Below are 23,092 nucleotides of genomic sequence, written 5' to 3' on the forward strand. Positions count from 1 at the left end.
ACCAACTTCTAGGGTAGGAGTGGCCGCCACCCCGTCATATGTCCAATGACAGCAGTTCATCGAGGGAGGTGGGGCTGCGTTAGGGTTGCCTCGAGTTGCTTTCCCAAGTGACGATGAGACTAGTTTAGCTCGGTTTGAGATAACTAGTGAAATGGCTATAGTTGAAAGTATGCTCGGAAACTCGCAGGGGCACGCAGGTGAAGGAGCACGCACCTGTTTAGCCGCGCCGGCCACCCGATTGCCTCGTGATTCGTAAACTCGATGGATACCGCATTAGGGCACAACAAGTTTTAAGTGTTGGTTCCTGAAACTTCGATTGTTGTCATACCATGTTTCAACAGTTGAAACTTAACGATTCAAAATGGATCTCATTCAAAAGCCCTCATCACAAGAATCACGAATATGCAAAGGAAACTTAATTTGGACTTTTGGTTCAAAGCATATACTTAAAAGACTAAAAACAGAAAGCCAAAAGAAAAAAAGGGCTGCGTGACCCCGCCCCTGCGTGCTGCAAATCCGCTCCCGGTATGCCGTCTTCATTTCGTACAATTTTTCTTTTACAATTCTTAGTTGCGCATTGTGTGCTTGCCTGGTTTGTGAAGCTTCAGGTTATTATGTGTAGGTGCAAGAAAGAGAGTGCCTCTAAAACATGAACGAATAATGTGCGGCTGCCAAACACAAGTATAGCGAACGCAACAGAGGGCGTCTTACGATTTAGTAATACTACTACTAGTATATACTAATGATAGATTAAGAAGCAGTGTCGTCGATCGACTGGTTTGATGATCCTCTAGACGCTAGTAGAAGTTCACCCAGGAAGTGTAGGTGGCCCCGAACCACCAGTTGGACGGCGCGACGTCGCTGGCCGTGGCCTCGCGGCCGTCGTCGAGCCTGACCCTGAAGGAGAGCCTCTGGCCGTTGAGGTAGGCGTTGCTCTGCCAGTTGGCGCCCCAGTTGCGGCTCATGGCGAGCCAGTTGGTGTTGGAGCCCTTGATCCACATCTGGGACACGACCCCGCTGCCGCCGACGTTGGTCACCACCACCAGCTCGAAGTAGTCCCTCCCGGAGATGCCGAAGCGGATGCCGTCGCGCTTCTGGCAGGAGACCCTCCTGTACACGACGGGGACGATGCCGGCCTCGTAGATGGCGATGCTGGTCCAGGCGGGCTGCGACATGTCGAAGTGCACCCGCGGCGGGTTGCACCAGCCGCCGTTGTCGCTGGGGAGCGCCCAGTTGGGCGGGCAGAAGTTGGTGGCGGAGACGGTGATCTGGGTGCCCGGCTTGCACATCCTGCTCCTGCCGGTGTCGCAGTAGATGGTGTAGCAGGCGCCGCACATGGCGCCGTCGTTGAACAGCGCCGTGCTCAGCGCCGCGTTGTTGATCCCGTAACCCGAGTTGTACAGGTTGCCGTACCCACACGCGCCTCCTGCATACATGGAGCATCAAATCATCAGATCAACATCATTTCTCCTTTGGATGAGTAGAGTATATCACACCAAACGTAGTACTAGAAATCTACTCTACCCTTTAAAACACCCTCCACAGACCACAACTAGAGATTTAGACGTACGGTATGCACTCTCCACCAGAGAATGATACAGGAAAGTAAAGAAGCGGAAGGAAAACTGACTGACCCATGGTGCCGGAGCCGTCGCCGCCGCCGTAGAACGTCGCCGTGGCGGTCGTCCAGTAATACTGGGCGTCGACCCCATGAGAAGCTATTCCACAGAGCACAATGAGAAGCACTAGTGCTAGTGCTGTCTGCTTCCCCATTGGATTGTTGAAGATGACAGATACTTGGGCCGAGCAAGTCTTCTAGGAGTATGCTGTGCTCTGTGTACTGTGTATCTACTGCACCCTGGGCTTTATAGTATGATGATGAGCATGCATATCCTCTAACGAAAACTGTTAACAGTTGTAGATGGGTACTTGGGTTAACTTAGCTGCCCTCCATCGTTCCTTATTTGACTTTTGGCACTTCAAGTTTTTCAAACTAGTAAGATATACATTCCTGACGTGTTCACCATGTTCTTGATGCTCTAAGGAGTTTAACTAGGCGTCGACAAATTCCTGCAGTGTCAGTGTGCATGTGCCCTAACTGAGATCCACACCGCCGTGCATGTGAGAGAATCATTTGCGCTGAAAAATTCAACCAGAACAAGATGGCGGAAACAAAGAGTCTGACCTAATTTCAGAAAAGTACAATACGTGCAATTCTATTGCAGCTATAGGAGGATATAATGAGATGCTTGAATGTCCTAATTTAATGAAAATCAGCTCCAGCTGTAAATCTCCTTCCGAATGGATCTCAACCTGTATTTGTCCACCGACTTTTGTCGAAATTGGCACCGCCACCACTGGCGTATCACCGTCAAGGTTAGACAATTGTGCTGAAGCTTTAATTATGCCACTAGAATTTTTTTCATGCACATATCAAAATTAACATGTTTTTGCACATCTCACGGATGTATCACTTATACCTCACCGACGCGAAATTTGCACATCTCAAAATTAATATGCTTTTGCACCACCGCTTGACATCCCAAGATGCTATTCACACTAACATCACACAAGGCAAGAGCTCCTCACATGAGCCTATGTGCATTCTACTGTTGTCAGGGTAGTGTCATGTTCTGATCTGTAATTTAAGTTGGCTAAACTAACAGGAGGCTAGCTTAGCCTACAATGGGTACATTCCCACTAGGTATGCTACGCACTAGTGTACCTTCCGGACGGAACAATTATTTCAGTTAGATTGGGACTTGTATGTACACTAAGTCTAACCCTCCTGCAGGTCAATCATGTATTAGCAGTAGACTAGTAGTACTAGATCCATCCACCAATTGATTACTGAGGACTTTGCATTTGTGCTGCGTCGTTGCGTTTAGTTTATCTGGCAACAACATGTAGGGCCCGTGAAGCAAGGGGATCTAGATGGTGATAACATGGCCAAGTGGCGCCCAGATTAACTGCAACTCTGAAGCTGACAGAATGACTAGGGTTTAAAATTGGTGATCTTTCGACCGACAGAGAGTGATAAGCTAGCGGTGAGATCCAGAGTGGTAAGTACGGTAGCTAAGATTCCGTATGAGTACAGCATTGGGATGGCTTCTCGATCTGTATCAGCGATGGCCACATGGTTTCTGTTTTCCATTTGTTTTCTTGCTATGACTACGGGGTTTACCATCTCACTTTTTTTTTCTGAACAAGTGAAGAGGCCAGAAGGACTGGTATTGCATTTTGTCAAAACGGTGGGCAGTACATCTTATAAACAGTGTCCAAAGAAACTGAAAACTACAAAGATGTCCATGGATCTTATGAACTGGACCCCAAAAAGAAAAGGAAAAACGTAATCAGGTCCAAAATGTCCATGGTGGATCGATCCAATCATCACCGGTGCCGGTGCCGGCGACGGACCACTTGGTTTGACGACCTTTGCAGTTGCACCGCATACTCCGTCTAGAAGCAACATTGCCACCCTTTTGGCATCAAGGTAAGGAGAAAAGAACTTTGCCGCTATTCAGCCTAAAGATTTGATAGATCAACGGAAAAGTTCGATTGTGATGTGGACCCCAACCTCTAGCTCCAGCTCGTCGCTGGAAGCCCTTCTCCAGACCTTGGGACAACATTTGTGGTTGTCGAAAGCTCAGAGCTGACAAGGCAAGCACCAACTGAACAAGTTAAGATGGGATCCCTCACATATTATGTAAGTAAAATCCGGACAGACTTACGCATCGCTACGGACGAGTACATCTTTCCGTAGCCAACTCCTTGAATTTGTCGAAAACCTTCTGCGACAGGTTGAGATTTGTAGATGTAAACATTTTCATCGGCGTCTGTCTTTTTCTTATAGATCCAGTTACATTCAATAGGTCTAGTGCCATCCAGATTGACTACCAAGTTCCAAACTTGATTCTCGTACATAGATGTTACCTGAGGTTTCATGGCATCAAGACATTTCAGGTTCATCTTGATCTACCATGAAAATTCCGTCCACATACCCGAGGTAAATCATGAATTTTTCCTGTCCTGCGTGGTTCAGCTACACACTTGACCAAAGGGCGAAGTATCTTCAACACATGTAGATGCTTCTGGTTCAGTCGTAGGAGTGGGTTCCGGAACAATTTCTGGCACCTCTATCATTTGGTCTGGTGCTGAAGATTCACTAATCTCGTTAAGTTGTATTGTTCTCCCACTCATCTGTTTCGTAAGAAATTATTTCTAGAGAAATACTCTGTTCGTTGCGAATGATACTTTGCCTTCGGTTCCGTGTTAGAAGTAATACCCAATAGTTGCTGGAATTTAGTCTAGTCTTGGGCTAGCCCAATAACATTTTCAGAAATTCCTAATAAATCCTAGAGGCCCACTTAGCCCATTCGTGCAAGGCAAGAGGTGGGACTAAAGTTTAGTCCCACATTGCTAGTTTTATAGGAGTTGGACCTCCTTATAAGGGAGATTGTTTCCCCACATGTATGAGCATGAGAATAAGAGAGACATACACACGCGCTCCTCCTTCGCCGTCCGCCGCACCGCAGCACGACGCGACGCGGGTTGCGGGGAATGAGTTGAGTCGTTGTCTAATTTTTTGACATGCACGACGTATACGAAAGGTCACATGGGAGCTGAAAAGTTTTACTGTAGTGGAGATTGAATATGAACACTGCACCCTTCGGCTGCTGGCTTCGTTTCATCTTCCTCTTTTCCATCGCTGCCTGCTCGCTTCCTTCTCCCGAACTTAAAAAAGAGAGGTCGCTCCTCTCCAGAGAGACACATCAGAACATCATCTTCCTCTGGCCACCGAGTTCCTGAGCACTGAGCTACTGCTATGATCTTCCCCATCCCGGCTTGCGGCATGCACCGCAGGTCGGGACAGTAGGCCTCTGAAACCTCACATCTTTGAGTCTTGTATGGGAGAAGGGTGATAAGGTTTTTGAGGAGCGCTCTGCACGACTACTGACCCTGTTCATCACGGATGCCCCGGACGCCGACGACCACTTCCCCAATGACGACTTCTTCCCCAACGTCGACAACCTCTTCGACGACATAGCCGGCGAGGACGTCGACCCCAAGATCAGTGCTTCTGTCGCTACTCCGTACGTCTTCATGTTCTTTCTGTTTAAGATTCTGCCACAGTTTCTTGTTCTAGCCTCTGTTCTACATATGTTCTGTTCATGTGCAGATGCTATTTGCCTTCACTCTGCTAGATTACATGACTTGTTTCATCTCTACTATAATAGTCATGTTTTATCTACTATTTTTGTCAATAAAATCATATGGTAAATTGCTCATATTTCCAACAATCCAAAAACCTTATTATAGGCAATTTACCCCGGGTGGTTTTGCTGCTTCCATGAGACCTCTTATGTTTGAGGGTGTGCACTATAAGAGGTGGCGTGTGAGAGCCGTTCTATGGTTTCAAACCATGAGCTGCTATGACGCCACTCTTGGCAAACCTGAAGGAGTTCTTGATCCTCAGCAGGAACAAGCTTTTCAGAAAACTGATACCTTGTTTAAGGCTGCTCTCTTGAGTGTTCTTGATGAGAACATAGTGGATGCTTATGCATCAATTGATAAAGGAAAAGATATGTGGGACGCACTCAAGGCCAAGTTTGGGGTCTCGGATGCTGGCACTGAGTTGTATATCATGGAACAATTCTAGGAATACAGGATGACTGATGAGCGCTCCGTGGTTGAGCAAGCTCACGAGATACGGTCATTTGCTAGAGAACTTGAGCACCTCAATTGTATGGTACCGGACAAGTCACTAAGCTTCCTCTCTCGTGGAGGAACTTTGCTACCTCTCTGAAGCATAAGAGGCAGGAGTTTTACATTTCGGATCTCATTGGTACTCTTGATATGGAAAAAAGGTGAGAGCAAAAGACATACGGGCTCGAGGTATTGAGGGAGGTTCTTCTGCGGATATGGTACAGAAGAGAAACTTCCAACCCCACAAGTTCAGTAACAAGGGCAAGTTTGATGGTAAAGGGAAGTTTGATGGGAAGAACAAGGCTTCGCAGCACACCAACTTCAAGAAGAAGACTGACAAGAAGAAATGAGTTTGTCACGTGTGCAGAGATCCTAATCATTGGGCTCCTAGTTACCCTAACCGTTATGACAACCATCAACATGGGAAAGGCGACAAGACCGCTAATGTTGTCATTGGGGACACTGACATGAAGGATGTTGGCTATGGTATATTTCCCACTATTCTTTCAGTCTGTCATTCTCCAGATTGGTTGATTAACATGGGTGCTAATGTACATCAGTCATCACAGGTGACACATTCATTGACACGGGTGCTAATGTACACCATTCATTGACACGGGTGACATTTACATGTTTTCTTCTTATCAGACCGTAGTGACTTCCATCGTGATGATGGGCAACGGTTCAAGTGCTTCTGTTCGTGGTTTTGGCACGGTCGATCTGAAGTTTACTTCGGGGAAGATCATGCGGCTGAAGAACATGCATTATGCCCCCTTCGTCAATAAAAATATTGTTAGCGGGCCTCTTCTGTGTAGAGATGGCTACAAGCTTGTCTTTGAGTCCAATAAATTTGTAGTGTCCAATTATGGAACTTTTGTTGGTAAAGGTTATGAATCAGGAGGCTTGTTCAAACTATCTTTGTCAGATGTTTGTAATAAAGTTGTTAATCATATTTGCAAAAATAGTGAATCAAATGTCTAACATTCACATCTCTGTCATGTTAACTTTGGTTGCATGACTGATACGTCTCCAACGTATCAATAATTTTTGATTTCTCCATGCTATTATATATTCTGTTTTGGATGTTTAATGGGCTTTGCTATACACTTTTATATTACTTTCGGGACTAACCTATTAACCCAAGGCCCAGTGCAAATTTCTGTTTTTTTGCCTATTTCAGTGTTTCGCAGAAAAGGAATATCAAACGGAGTCCAAACGGAATGAAACCTCCGGGAGCGTGATTTTTGGAACAAACGTGATCCAGAGGACTTGGAGTGGACGTCAAGAAATCAACGAGGAGGCCACGAGGCAGGGAGGCACGCCTGCCCCCCTGGGCGCCCCCCTCGTGGCTCCACCGACCTACTTCTTCCTCCTATATATACCTACGTACCCCGAAACCATCCAGGAGCACCACGAAACCCTATTTCCACCGCCGCAACCTTCTGTACCCGTGAGATCCCATCTTGGGGCCTTTTCCGGCGCTCCGCGGAGGGGGCATCGATCACGGAGGGCTTCCACATCAACACCATAGCCTCTCCGATGATGTGTGAGTAGTTTACCACAGACCTTCGGGTCAATTGTTATTAGCTAGATGACTTCTTCTCTCTCTTTGGATCTCAATACAAAGTTCTCCTCGATCTTCTTGGAGATCTATTCGATGTAACTCTTTTTGCGGTGTGTTTGTCGAGATCCGATGAATTGTGGGTTTATGATCATGATTATCTATGAACAATATTTGAATCTTCTCTGAATTCTTTTATGTATGATTGGTTATCTTTGCAAGTCTCTTCGAATTATCAGTTTGGTTTGGCCAACTAGATTGATCTTTCTTGCAATGGGAGAAGTGCTTAGCTTTGGGTTCACTCTTGCGTTGCTCGATCCCAGTGACAGTAGGGGAAACGACACGTATATTGTTGCCATCGAGGATAAAAAGATGGGGTTTATATCATATTGCTTGAGTTTATCCCTCTACATCATGTCATCTTGCCTAATGCGTTACTCTGTTCTTATGAACTTAATACTCTAGATGCATGCTGGATAGCGGTCGATGTGTGGAGTAATAGTTGTAGATGCAGGCAGGAGTCGGTCTACTTGTTGCGACGTGATGCCTATATACATGATCATGCCTAGATATTCTCATAATTATGCACTTTTCTATCAATTGCTCGACAGTAATTTGTTCACCCGCCGTAATACTTATGCTATCTTGAGAGAAGCCACTAGTGAAACCAATGGCCCCGGGTCTAATTTCCATCATATTAATCTCCCGTCAACGAGCTATTTATGTCGCTGTTTATTTTGCAATCTTTACTTTCAATCTTTATCATAAAAATACCAAAAATATTATCTTATCATCTCTATCAGATCTCACTTTTGCAAGTGGCCGTGAAGGGATTGATGTAGGGGAACGCAGCAGAAAACAAAAAATTTCCGACCTACGCACCAGCCCAGGACCACTATGGAGACTGCATACATGGTTTGATCTTTTTCGTTACCGACTCGTAGCGCAGCGGGAAGTAGAGTCGATGATGATCGGCGGTGCAGATCCCCGCAGCTAGGATTTACAACCTCCAAACCGCGAGGATGTATACCCTTATCTGCTCCTCAGACAGCCCTCCGGGAGGCGGTCGAACAGCCCCCCGGACGGTGTCGCGGACAGCCCTTCGGGAGGACCTTCGAAACTCGAACGGTCACTCGGACAGCCCTTCGGGAGGACCTTCGAAACTCGGACGGTCACATGGACAGCCCTTCGGGAGGCACTCACGAACTAAGACCGAAACTACGATCTCTCTACAGAGTTGCACACATACGGTGTCATCTATCCGGCAGGGCTTCGCCGTCCAGAACTAGTTCCTGCCGGAACCCAGACAGCCTTACGGCTCTACGAAACTCTTTTCGTGGGAGGGAGAGAAGAAGCCAGATAATGCATGGCATGTGTATGAGAGCAAGGGATGAGTGTGGAGGGCTGCCCCTCCACCTCTATTTATAGGAAATCCCAAGGGGGTAGGGTAGTTTCACAAAAAACCCAAAATGCACATGAATGAAGTCCTTCCACAAGGACCTAGGAGTGAAACCAAGGAACAAGAGGGTCCCCAAGGGGGGATACCCCATGTGGCCGGCCACACCCCCATGAGGGGCCCAAAAAATGGCTCCTATCCATCCATGTCATCCCCAAGATCTTTTGGAGCAAAGCCCCAAAAGGTGGCTTTCCATAAAGTAACCATAAAGCTGATTTTCACTATTCACGACGACATTTTTCAGCGTCTGATCGAACTGAAAATATTTATGTGGGCTAAGAACATTTCCAGTACCCACTAAAATGATTTTCAACGCGTTCCGAAACAATTCCGGTTTTAGTGATTTTCATCTGCGAAACGCATCTGAAGTGGCTCCGGCAGCTCCGGAACATTTCCGGTTTTTATCTCAGAAAATTCCAAAAAGCTTCCAGAATGATTCTGGCATCCTCCAAGAATTATCAGGCATGTGCCGAAACCAATTATTGTTTTTATGAAGAACTCTTTTGCAACAAACATTGTGCAATGGGCTAGAGTGTATGAAACTCTAAAATGAATTATGAAAGTAAACCCAGAGGTATTGTATTATTATCAATATTCATAACATACATCTCATTCATAATGAAAGTATGGCCCTTGTGTTATTCATAACATCGAACATAAAAAGTTCTCTTATGAACAACCTTCTTGCAAGATACCTTATGCAATGGGATAGAGTTTGTAAAACTCTAAATGAATTATGAAAATAAATACAGACGGCAATACACCGATGGAAGGTATAGTAACATTTACTATGTTCCCTGTGTATACCTTAACCTCATTTCTAGCTAGTCTTTCAGGCCATAGTAGTTCTTACATCGAGTTGCAACAGAATGCAATCGAGCGGGAAATTTTGTGATGAACTCACAATACCCAAGAATTAGTGATTAACATGTTTAACCATAATTCGCAAGAACTATATCTTTGACCAGCCTTCTATACATCAAAAACTTGTATGACATTCATACATGAGCTGGATATTCCAGTCTTCTTTCCTTTTGCCTTTATACTTCTAACAGTTTAACTTTTAGTATTTCTCCTACTCTCAAAAGAAGCACCCAACTTAAGAGTGGCATTAGCCCCGGACTTCCTAGGCGTGTAAGTCATACTAACACCCTTTGGACACTTCCTTTCTCTTTAAGTTGTTGTTTTATTCACCTTTCATTATATGACAGGCGTTCTTCTGGATCCCTTTCCCAACAGTCAAATGCATAGTAAACACTTTTACTAATACTTGCAAACAAACATTGCTTTGTTTGTATCTGAAAATAATTTTCAGTTCCATGAATATCATATAACTATCCCAACTTTTGAAGTTTGGGTTTCATGGAAGCAAACATATTCCACTTGACTGTAACAGAATCCTAGCTTTTGGATCGAAGGACGAGAGTCACATGATCCATAGCATTAGTGGGAGGATACGGAAAGCATGCGATAGGACAATGTCCTTCTCGGCACTTTTGAGGACAATCCTCATATTACGTTACCAATCGTAAAGTTTTAACCAGATATTTAACAGCTATTCAATTTTAATAGGGAAGGTGGAAATGCGAGCCATTATTCTACAACTATTATGCAAGAAACACTTAGACAGTGTTCATAATTAATTGCACTTAGAATTAAACATGTTAATTCAACAGTGCGCTCCCACTCAAATCAATATCTCTCACAATTAATTTTGAGTGATACAAGATCCAGACTTCAATTCATCGCCATAGAATCATCATCTCATAACGGGAATTTTAATCGGTAGGCCAACTTGCCGATCACATCTCTATGTGACTCTTGCTCATCTTTCGATGCGTGTGTTCCGAGCTCAGGACGATCCGGCCATGAACGTCAAGACAACCAAGTGATCTTGCTGCGAGGTCTGACCTCACCCGCCTCACACTTCTCTAATCGTTCGTACCCATGCATCCATGGCGCACCCCGAAAAGATAGGTGCCGTGACGGTGCTACACTTGGGAGAACACTAACTACTTGATATTTTAAGTGAGAGATCACCCTAATAAAAGCGACTACCGCGCAATCAAGAAGGGTGCATCATAAGGGATAAACATCTCAGGCAATTCATAATAGCATGATATGGTATAGCCCTTTCTGACGGAGAAGTATTTCATTTCTTCGTCTTCGGCATTCGCGTCGGTGTTCACCTTCGCGAAGATTGCCACCACCTTGTCCATGCACCAGATAATATTGCTATCTCTATAGCTAACAAAATAATGCATTACAACAAGGTTGACACGCAGGTCATTAAAGTGCAATCATATGGCTCCAGCCATCATGCCGAATCATGACACGCAGGTCATGTTAATCAAATTACATCATATAGTCATCTCATACATAATCGAATTAGTATGAGCACTGCTATACCACATCACATGCACATCCTTCAAAACCAAGTTAGACGCCTCTAATAGGTTTATGCAAAATTTTATTTTACGTGGCTTCTAAGGTTTTGACTTAAACCGCAGCTACCAACGTTTTATCATCAAGTATGATTATTCAAGTTGCTACATTAACATCTCGGGGTGTATGAAACACGGGATAATTAAATCTCGAGCCCCATACTAAACTTCGTCATACGCATGACCCCCGTGCAGATCATATCTGCAATGCCCTTTCATCTACGAATTTCATCTTTCTTTTGACTACGGCAGAACCCAAAGAACTGATAGCACTTCCATGATCAATTAGGATCACGGATTGCCAGAACTTTGTCAAATTCCACCATGCTGTCTCGAGATTGAGCAAACGCAAATTCTAGGGAAGCAACAAGAACCTCGGGTAACAGATTTCATCTGTCACCCGCATAAATAATTTTCAGCAATAGATCTCATCTACTACCTAATTATATTATGCAATACCCATACATCTCCATGTATTCTAGATCGAAACCTGCATCTACGCATAGCACGGCTCTTGATGCCACTGTAGGGGAACGCAGCAGAAAACAAAAAATTTCCGACCTACGCACCAGCCCAGGACCACTATGGAGACTGCATACATGGTTTGATCTTTTTCGTTACCGACTCGTAGCGCAGCGGGAAGTAGAGTCGATGATGATCGGCGGTGCAGATCCCCGCAGCTAGGATTTACAACCTCCCAACCGCGAGGATGTATACCCTTATCTGCTCCTCAGACAGCCCTCCGGGAGGCGGTCGAACAGCCCCCCGGACGGTGTCGCGGACAGCCCTTCGGGAGGACCTTCGAAACTCGAACGGTCACTCGGACAGCCCTTCGGGAGGACCTTCGAAACTCGGACGGTCACATGGACAGCCCTTCGGGAGGCACTCACGAACTAAGACCGAAACTACGATCTCTCTACAGAGTTGCACACATACGGTGTCATCTATCCGGCAGGGCTTCGCCGTCCAGAACTAGTTCCTGCCGGAACCCAGACAGCCTTACGGCTCTACGAAACTCTTTTCGTGGGAGGGAGAGAAGAAGCCAGATAATGCATGGCATGTGTATGAGAGCAAGGGATGAGTGTGGAGGGCTGCCCCTCCACCTCTATTTATAGGAAATCCCAAGGGGGTAGGGTAGTTTCACAAAAAACCCAAAATGCACATGAATGAAGTCCTTCCACAAGGACCTAGGAGTGAAACCAAGGAACAAGAGGGTCCCCAAGGGGGGATACCCCATGTGGCCGGCCACACCCCCATGAGGGGCCCAAAAAATGGCTCCTATCCATCCATGTCATCCCCAAGATCTTTTGGAGCAAAGCCCCAAAAGGTGGCTTTCCATAAAGTAACCATAAAGCTGATTTTCACTATTCACGACGACATTTTTCAGCGTCTGATCGAACTGAAAATATTTATGTGGGCTAAGAACATTTCCAGTACCCACTAAAATGATTTTCAACGCGTTCCGAAACAATTCCGGTTTTAGTGATTTTCATCTGCGAAACGCATCTGAAGTGGCTCCGGCAGCTCCGAAACATTTCCGGTTTTTATCTCAGAAAATTCCAAAAAGCTTCCAGAATGATTCTGGCATCCTCCAAGAATTATCAGGCATGTGCCGAAACCAATTTGACTTAATGGTGTATCCCGAAACAACTTTTCGGTATCATCGAAACTTATCCGATGACCTCTCTCTGCGGTACGATTCCGCTGTCCGAAACTTTTCCGGTGATTTTCTCTCAGACTCCCTGTCTAGTATTCAGCAGATAGATGACCCTTAAGCGTGTGACCCTATAGGTTCGGTGAAGTATAGACATGACCCGGAACCCCTTCCGATCAATGATCAACATCGGAGCCGTGGACACCCATATTGACCCCCTATACCCACACGAATAAATATTCGAGTGAACCTCCAGTTGCCGTGTGCTATTCCTGTTGCTTCGCGATATGTTACAAATACCCGAGGTGAGACATATTGGCATTCCCGTGGATCAACAACTTGTCCACTATGCTAGTTACCTCGTTACCGGTATTGTTCTCTTTTCTCGTTATCGTGTTCCGGCATCCCCGTGATCAAATCACAAAGTGTCTGGCCAGACGATGATGGATACCGTAACACCGAGAGGGCCCAGAGATATCTCTCCATCGTCGGAGGAGCAAATCCCAATCTTGAGCTATCAAGTTACTTGACACACTTTTCCATGAACCCGTAAGCCGCCGTAATAGCCACCCATTTACGGATGACGTTTAACAAACCCCAAAGTTCATGAAGCAAGCATGAAGAAACTCGATACTCTCATGGTCTAAGGAATCATGCAAACGTTAACCATCTCTGTGTTATGTACCAATAAACTTGTGACGAATGAATCTCATAGCATAACATCAATCCGGGTCGATTCAACACAAATGTTCTCTTAACATTGTGCCCTCAAGGTTGCTGACATAGACATGCCCATGATCAGGAAAACATAACCATCATGCAACACCTGAGCTAGTCTTAGAGGCCAGACTAGGAATACATTTTACCGTTTATTATTCCACACGTGCATATGAGTCTTCCTCCGAGCCTCGTGGTTATTGCAGACTCGAGAACCATAGCAGTTATAGCATGGAACATAAACATAATTATGAACTCGGAGATAAATAATATCATTTATTATTGCCTCTAGGGCATATCTCCTACAATTGACAACCCCTTTATCGTGTTGGTTGCAAGGTTCTTATTTGTTTGTGTAGGTATGAGGGACTTGTGTGTGGCCTCCTACTGGATTGATACCTTGGTTCTAAAAAACTGAGGGAAATACTTACGCTACTTTGCTGCATCACCCTTTCCTCTTCAAGAGAAAACCAACGCATGCTCAAGAGGTAGCAAGAAGGATTTCTGGCGCCGTGGCCGCGGAGTCTACGCACAAGTCAAGACATACCAAGTACCCATCATAAACTCTTATCCCTCGCATTACATTATTTACCATTTGCCTCTCGTTTTCCTCTCCCCCACTTCACCCTTGCCGTTTTATTCACCCTTCTTCTGTTCGTCTTTTCGTTTGCTTTGATGTCTTACTTGGCTCGTTTGCTTGGAATAGTTGTTTATTTATTGCTAAACAGAGAACCTAAGATCTATGGATCCTCATCCGCTTGCTAATCTTTTTAAGAGATCCAATTATGATGAACCAATTGCTAGTGAGTTTTGTGCACTAGATTATCTTTATGAAGTTTTGCTTGAAATTCGTGAATCTGAAAATTGTGATGAAGTACTTTATGGAGTTATTCACGATGGATCTTTGAATAAAAAGCATGATTGCAATGATGATAGTATAAATTCTATTAATGTCAATTGTGCTTATAATATGCAAAACCCTAAGCTTGGGGATGCTAGTTTTTCTATGACTACTATTTGTTGCAATGATCATGATTGGGGTGATTCTTCTTTTGATCTTGAAAATATATTTAAGCCCCATGATGAATATGAGATTGATAATAGTGTTTGCAATATTATTGAAAGTGGGTTTGGAGGAGTGTCAACTTTAGATCCCACATATTTGGAGAATGTTCAATCTTATGAATTTTTTGATAAAGGTGAGTTTGGAGAGGTCATGACTTTAGTTAATGTTAATCCTACTATTTTGGAAGAGTGTCAACTTTGCATGCATGTGGATCGTGTTGAAAATATTTTATCTGATAGCTATTTTGTTGAATTTTCTTATGATCCCACATGTAATTATTATGAGAGAGGTAAATATGGTTGTAGAAATTTTTATCTTACTAAATTACCTCTCGTCATGTTGAGATTGCTATCATCTCTTTCTTCTTCCTTGCATATGCTAATTTTTGCTTGCTATAATAATTTGTTTGCTTATAAAATGCCTATGCATAGGAAGTATCTTAGACTTAGATGTGTTTATCACATGTTTTATGATGCTCTCTTTGTGCTTCAATTCTTGTCTTTCATGTGAGCATCATTAAAATTATCAATGCCTAGCTAAAAAGGCTTTAAAGAAAAGCACTTGTTGGGAGACAACCCTATATTTTTCCTTGCTGTTATTAAATAGATAATCCATCTAGCTTCTGTTTAGATGTGGTTTTATGTTTTAATTAGTGTTTGTGCCAAGTAAAACCTTTGGGAAGACTTGGGTGAAGTCTTTTTTATCTTGCTGTAAAAAACGGAAACTTTAGCGCTCACGAGATTAGCTACAACTTTTTACTGGAGAGTTCTATTTAGTTGATTATTTTTGCAGATGATTAATAGATACATTCCTCACGTCCAGAAATTTATTTTAGAATTTTTGGAGTTCCAGAAGTATGCGTTTGATACAGATTACTACAGACTGTTCTGTTTTTGACAGATTCTGTTTTTCGTGTGTTGTTTGCTTATTTTGATGAATCTATGGCTAGTATCGGAGGTTATGAACCATAGAGAAGTTGTAATACAGTAGGTTTAACACCAATATAAATAAGTAATGAGTTCATTACAGTACCTTGAAGTGGTGTTTTGTTTTCTTTCGCTAACGGAGCTCACGAGATTTTCTGTTAAGTTTTGTGTTGTGAAGTTTTCAAGTTTTGGGTAAAGATTTGATGGATTATGGAACAAGGAGTGGCAAGAGCCTAAGCTTGGGGATTCCCAAGGCACCCCAAGGTAAAATCCAAGGACAACCAAAAAGCCTAAGCTTGGGGATGCCCCGGAAGGCATCCCCTCTTTTGTCTTCGTCCATCGGTAACTTTACTCGGAGCTATATTTTTATTCACCACATGATATGTCTTTTGCTTGGAGCGTCTTGTATGATTTGAGTCTTTGCTTTTTAGTTCACCACAATCATCCTTGCTTTACATACCTTTTGTGAGAGACACACATTATTCGGAATTTATTAGAATACTCTATGTGCTTCACTTATATCTTTTGAGCTAAACAATTTTGCTCTAGTACTTCACTTATATATTTTAGAGCACGGTGGTGGTTTTATTTTATAGAAATTATTGATCTCTCATGCTTCACTTAAATTATTTTGAGAGTCCTTTATAACAGCATGGTAATTTACTTTGGTTATAAAATTAGTCCTAATATGATAGGCATCCAAGATAAAAACTTTAAAGTGCATTGAATACTAAGAGAAGTTTGATACTTGATGATTGTTTTGAGATAGTGATATTAAAGTTGTGCTAGTTGAGTAGTTGTGAATTTGCGAAATACTTGTGTTGAAGTTTGCAAGTCCCGTAGCATGCACGTATGGTAAACGTTGTGTAACAAATTTGAAACATGAGGTATTCTTTGATTGTCATCCTTATGAGTGGCGGTCGGGGACGAGTGATGGTCTTTTCCTACCAATCTATCCCCCTAGGAGCATGCGCGTAGTTCTTGGTTTTTGATTACTTGTAGATTTTTGCAATAAGTATGTGAGTTCTTTATGACTAATGTTGAGTCCATGGATTATATGCACTCTCAACCTTCCATCATTGCTAGCCTCTTCGGTACCGTGCATTGCCCTTTCTCACCTTGAGAGTTGGTGAAAACTTCGCGGGTGCATCCAAACCCCGTGATACGATACGCTCTATCACACATAAACCTCCTTATATCTTCCTCAAAACAGCAACCATACCTACCTATTATGGCATTTCCATAGCCATTCCGAGATATATTGCCATGCAACTTTCCACCGTTCCGTTTATTATGACACGCTTCATCATTGTCATATTGCCTTGCATGATCATGTAGTTGACATCGTATTTGTGGCAAAGCCACCATGCATATTATTTCATACATGTCACTCTTGATTCATTGCCCTTCCCGGTACACCGCCGGAGGCATTCATATAGAGTCATACTTTGTTCTAAGTATCGAGTTGTAACCATCGAGTTGTAAATAAATAGAAGTGTGATGATCATCATTAATAGAGCATTGTCCCCAAAAAATAGAAAGGCCAAAAAAGGCCCAAAAAAGAGAAAAAGAAAAAAAAGAAAAAAAGAGAAGAGAAATAAAAAGGGACAATGCTACTATCCTTTTTCCACACTTGTGCTTCAAAGTAGCACCATGATTTTTATGATAGAGAGTCTCTTGTTTTGTCACTTTCATATACTAGTGGGAATTTTTCATTATAGAACTTGGCCTGTATATTCCAACAATGGGCTTCCTCAAATGCCCTAGGTCTTCGTGAGCAAGCAAGTTGGATGCACACCCACTTAGTTTCTTTTGTTGAGCTTTCATACATTTATAGCTCTAGTGCATCCGTTGCATGGCAATCCCTACTCCTTGCATTGACATCAATTGATGGGCATCTCCCTAGCCCGTTGATTAGCCGCATCAATGTGAGACTTTCTCCTTTTTTGTCTTCTCCACACAACCCCCATCATTATATTCTATTCCACCCATAGTGCTATATCCATGGCTCACGCTCATGTATTGCGTGAAAGTTGAAAAAATTTGAGATTACTAAAGTATGAAACAATTGCTTGGCTTGTTATCGGGGTTGTGCAAGATGAGAGCATCTTGTGTGACGAAAATGAAGCATGGCCGAACTATATCATTTTGTAGGGATGAGCTTTCTTTGGCTATGTTATTTTGAGAAGACATAATTGCTTGGTTACTATGCTTGAAGTATTATTATTTTTATGTCAACATTAAACTTTTATCTTGAATCTTTCGGATCTGAACATTCATGCCACAATAAAGAAAATTACATTGAAGAATATGCTAAGTAGCATTCCACATCAAAAATTTTGTTTTTGTCATTTACCTACTCGAGGACGAGCAGGAATTAAGCTTGGGGATGCTTGATACGTCTCCAACATATCTATAATTTTTGATTGCTACAAGCTATTATATATTCTGTTTTGGATGTTTAATGGGCTTTACTATACACTTTTATATTATTTTTGGGACTAAACTATTAACCCAAGGCCCAGTACAAATTGTTGTTTTTTGCCTATTTCAGTGTTTCACAGAAAAGGAATATAAAACGGAGTCCAAACGGAATGAAACCTTCGGGAGCGTGATTTTTGGAACAAACGTGATCCAGAGGACTTGGAGTGGACGTCAAGAAATCAACGAGGAGGCCATGAGGCAGGGAGGCGCGCTTGCCCCCCTGGGCGTGATACGTCTCCAACGTATCTATAATTTTTTATTGTTCCATGCTATTATATTACCCGTTTTGGATGTTTAATGGGCTTTATTATACGCTTTTATATTATTTTTTGGGACTAACCTATTAACCGGAGGCCCAGCCCAAAATGCTGTTTCTTGCCTATTTAAGTGTTTCGAAGAAAAGGAATATTGAATGGAGTCCAAACGGAATGAAACCTTCGGGAGAGTTATTTTTGGAACGGAAGCAATCCAGGAGACCTGGAGTAGACGTCAGGGAAGCTTCGAGGAAGCCACGAGGCAGGGAGGCGCGCCCCCACCCTCGTGGGCCCCTCGTGGCTCCCCTGTCCGACTTCTTTCGCCTATATATATCCATATACCCTAAAAACATTAGAGAGCAGAATAGATCGGGAGTTCCGCCGCCGCAAGCCTCTGTAGCCACCAAAAACCAATCGGGACCCTGTTCCGGCACCCTGCCGGAGGGGGGATCCCTCACCGGTGGCCATCTTCATCATCCCGGCGCTCTCCATGACTAGGAGGGAGTAGTTCTCCCTCGGGGCTGAGGGTATGTACCAGTAGCTATGTGTTTGATCTCTCTCTCTCGTGTTCTTGAGGTGGTACGATCTTGATGTATCGCGAGCTTTGCTATTATAGTTGGATCTTATGATGTTTCTCCCCCTCTACTCTCTTGTAATGGATTGAGTTTTCCCTTTGAAGTTACCTTATAGGATTGAGTCTTTAAGGATTTGAGAACACTTGATGTATGTCTTGCATGTGCTTATCTGTGGTGACAATGGGATATCACGTGATTCACTTGATGTATGTTTTGATGATCAACTTGCGAGTTCCGTGACCTCGTGAACTTATGCTTAGGGGTTGGCACACGTTTTCGTCTTGACTCTCCGGTAGAAACTTTGGGGCACTCTTTGAAGTTCTTTATGTTGGTTGAATAGATGAATCTGAGATTGTGTGATGCATATCGTATAATCATACCCACGGATACTTGAGGTGACGTTGGAGTATCTAGGTGACATTAGGATTTTGGTTGATTTGTGTCTTAAGGTGTTATTCTAGTACGAACTCTATGATAGATCGAATGGAAAGAATAGCTTCGTGTTATTTTACTACGGACTCTTGAATAGATCGATCAGAAAGGATAACTTTGAGGTGGTTTCGTACCCTACCATAATCTCTTTGTTTGTTCTCCTCTATTAGTGACTTTGGAGTGACTCTTTGTTGCATGTTGAGGGATAGTTATATGATCCAATTATGTTATTATTGTTGAGAGAACTTGCACTAGTGAAAGTATGAACCCTAGGCCTTGTTTCCTAGCATTGCAATACCGTTCGTGCTCACTTTTATCATTAGTTACCTTGCTGTTTTTATATTTTCAGATTACAAAAACCTATATCTACCATCCATATTGCACTTGTATCACCATCTCTTCGCCGAACTAGTGCACCTATACAATTTACCATTGTATTGGGTGTGTTGGGGACACAAGAGACTCTTTGTTATTTGGTTGCAGGGTTGCTTGAGAGAGACCATCTTCATCCTACGCCTCCCACGGATTGATAAACCTTAGGTCATCCACTTGAGGGAAATTTGCTACTGTCCTACAAACCTCTGCACTTGGAGGCCCAACAACGTCTAAAAGAAGAAGGTTGTGTAGTAGACATCAAGCAATTTGTGGCGCCGTTGCCGGGGAGGTGAGTGCTTGAAGGTATATCTTTAGATCTTGCAATCGAATCTTTTAGTTTCTTGTTTTATCACTAGTTTAGTCTATAAAAGAAAACTAGAAAAAAATGGAATTAAGGGTGCCTCATATGCTTCATCTTTTTAATATCTTCCACGAAAATGATGGGAAGGAAAATTGTGCTCAAGTACTAGAAGAAGAATTACATATAATGCTCGGCATAAAATATGTGAATGATGAGCATGATTGCAATGTTGTTAGTATGAATTCTTTGAATACCCATGATGCTAATGATATGCAAAGCCACAAGCTTGGGGATGCTATGTTTGATGAAGATGATATTTTTTGTCCCCCAAGTTTTGATGAGCAAATTTATTATGATGATAGCATGCCTCCTAGTTATGATGATTATATTGATGAAAGTGGATTTGGAGAGGTCATGGCTTTATTTAGTGATGAATCCACTATTTCGGAAGAGGTTCCAATTGATTATGAGAACAAAGTTGCTATCTATGATGATTATTGTGATGACATGTATGATATAAAGAATAATGACAACCATGAAACTTGTCATCATGATTTTAGTTTTCAATTGGATTATGCCTCACATGATAATTATTTTGTTGAGTTTGCTCCCACTATTATTCATGAGAAGAAATTTGATTATGTGGAGAGTAATAAAATTTATATGCAAGTAGATCATGAAAAGAATGCTTTATGTGCTGGTTATATGGTTGAATTCATTCATGATGCTACTGAAAATTATTATGAGAGAGGATCATATGCTTCTACATATTGCAATAATATCAAGTTTCCTCTCTATGTGCTTAAATTTTTAAAGTTATGCTTGTTTTGCCTTCCTATGCTAGTTGATTATTGTTCCCATATATTTTTTGCTCACAAAATACATATGCATAGGAAGTGGGTTAGACTTAAATGTGCTAGTCATATTCTTCTTGATGCTCTGTTTATGTTTCAATTCTTATCTTTTATGCGAGCATCATTGAAATCATCATGCCTAGCTAGGGGCATTAATCGTTAGCGCTTGTTGGGGGGCAACCCAATTTTATTTTTGTTCTTTGCTTTTGCTCATGTTTAGTAATAAATAACTCATCTAGCCTCTGGTTATATATGGTTTTATGTTTTAATTAGTGTTTGTGCCAAGTAGAACCTTTGGGAAGACTTGGGTGAAGTCTTTATGATCTTGCTATAAAAAACAGAAACTTTAGCGCTCACGAGATGTGCTGCCATTTTTTACTGGAGAGTGCTTTTAGGTTTATTCTTTTTGAATATGATTAATAGGTAAATGCCTCACGTCCACCAATTTATTTCAGAATTGTTGGAGTTCCAGAAGTATACGTTTGATACAGATTACTACAGACTGTTCTGTTTTTGACAGATTCTGTTTTCTATGTGTTGTTTGCTTATTTTGATGAATCTATGAGTAGTATCGGAGGGTATGAACCATAGAGAAGTTTGAATACAGTAGATAGTACACCAATATGAATTTAGAATGAGTTCACAACAGTACCTAAGTGGTGGTTTTATTTTCTTATACTAACGGAGCTTACGAGTTTTCTGTTGAGTTTTGTGTTGTGAAGTTTTCAAGTTTTGGGTAAAGATTCGATGGACTATGGAATAAGGAGTGGCAAGAGCCTAAGCTTGGGGATGCCCAAGGCACCCCAAGGAAATATTAAAGGATAACCAAGAGCCTAAGCTTGGGCATGCCCCGGATGGCATCCCCTCTTTCGTCTTCGTTCATCGGTAACTTTACTTGGAGCTATATTTTTATTCACCACATAATATGTGTTTTGCTTGGAGCGTCATTTCATTTTATTTTGTTTTGCTTGCTGTTTGAATAAAATACCAAGATCTTAAATTTTTAAATGTTAGAGAGTCTTCACATAGTTTCATAATTATTCGACTACTCATTGATCTTCACTTATATCTTTCGGAGTAGTTTATCATTTGCTCTAGTGCTTCACTTATATCCTTTTAGAGCACGGTGGTGGTTTTATTTTGTAGAAATAGATGAACTCTCATGCTTCACTTATATTATTTTTAGAGTCCTAAACAGCATGGTAATTTTCTTTGGTTATGAATTTAGTCCTAATATGATAGGCATCCAAGAGGGATATAATAAAAACTTTCATAGAAAGTGCATTGAATACTAAGAGAAGTTTGATACTTGATAGTTGTTTTGAGATATAAAGGTGGTGATATTAGAGTCGTGCTAGTTGGGTAATTATGAAATTGAGAAATACTTGTGTTGAGGTTGGCAAGTCCCGTAGCATGCATGTATGGTAAACGTTGTGTGACAAATTTGAAGCATGGAGTGTTCTTTGATTGCTTTCCTTATGAGTGGCGGTCGGGGACGAGCGATGGTCTTTTCCTACCAATCTATTCCCCTATGGGCATGCGTAGTAGTACTTTGCTTCGAGGGCTAATAAACTTTTGCAATAAGTATATGAGTTCTTTATGACTAATGTGAGTCCATGGATATTACGCACTCTCACCCTTCCATCATTGCTAGCCTCTTCGGTACCGTGCATTGCCCTTTCTCACCTTGAGAGTTGGTGCAAACTTCGCCGGTGCATCCAAACCCCGTGATACGATACGCTCTATCACACATAAACCTCCTTATATCTTCCTCAAAACAGCCACCATACCTACCTATTATGGCATTTCCATAGCCATTCTGAGATATATTGCCATGCAACTTTCCACCTTTCCGTTTATTATGACACGCATCGTCACTGTCATATTGCCTTGCATGATCATGTAGTTGACATCGTATTTGTGGCAAAACCACCATGCTAATTTTTCATACATGTCACTCTTGATTCATTGCATATCCCGATACACCGCCGGAGGCATTCACATAGAGTCATATTTTGTTCTAAGTATCGAGTTGTAATTCTTGAATTGTAAGTAAATAAAAGTGTGATGATCATCATTATTAGAGCATTGTCCCATGTGAGGAAAGGATGATGGAGACTATGATTCCCCCACAAGTCGGGATGAGACTCCGGACGAAAGAAAAATAAAGGGAAAAGAAAAAAAGAGGCCAAAAGAACAAAAAAGAGAGAAGGCCCAAATAAAAAAAGAAAAAAAGAAAAAATGAGAGAAAAAGAGAGAAGGGACAATGTTACTATCCTTTTTCCAC

At 42.3% G+C, this 23,092-nt stretch overlaps 1 protein-coding gene across 1 annotated transcript; it reads right to left on the reverse strand.

Annotated features, from left to right (window-relative positions):
- Positions 1–505: 505 nt before the first annotated feature.
- On the reverse strand, positions 506–1,893 carry LOC109735616 (expansin-A33). The gene is made up of 2 exons (XM_020294830.4): positions 1,635–1,893; positions 506–1,426 (listed from the first exon to the last, which is right to left on the reverse strand). Exons 1-2 carry the CDS (start codon positions 1,771–1,773, stop codon positions 798–800), a joined length of 768 nt encoding a protein of 255 aa, XP_020150419.1. The 5' UTR covers positions 1,774–1,893; the 3' UTR covers positions 506–797.
- Between the last annotated feature and the right edge of the window lie 21,199 nt (positions 1,894–23,092).

This window comes from Aegilops tauschii, chromosome 5 (genome assembly GCF_002575655.3).
Source record: "Aegilops tauschii subsp. strangulata cultivar AL8/78 chromosome 5, Aet v6.0, whole genome shotgun sequence".
Taxonomy (NCBI): Eukaryota; Viridiplantae; Streptophyta; class Magnoliopsida; order Poales; family Poaceae; genus Aegilops; species Aegilops tauschii.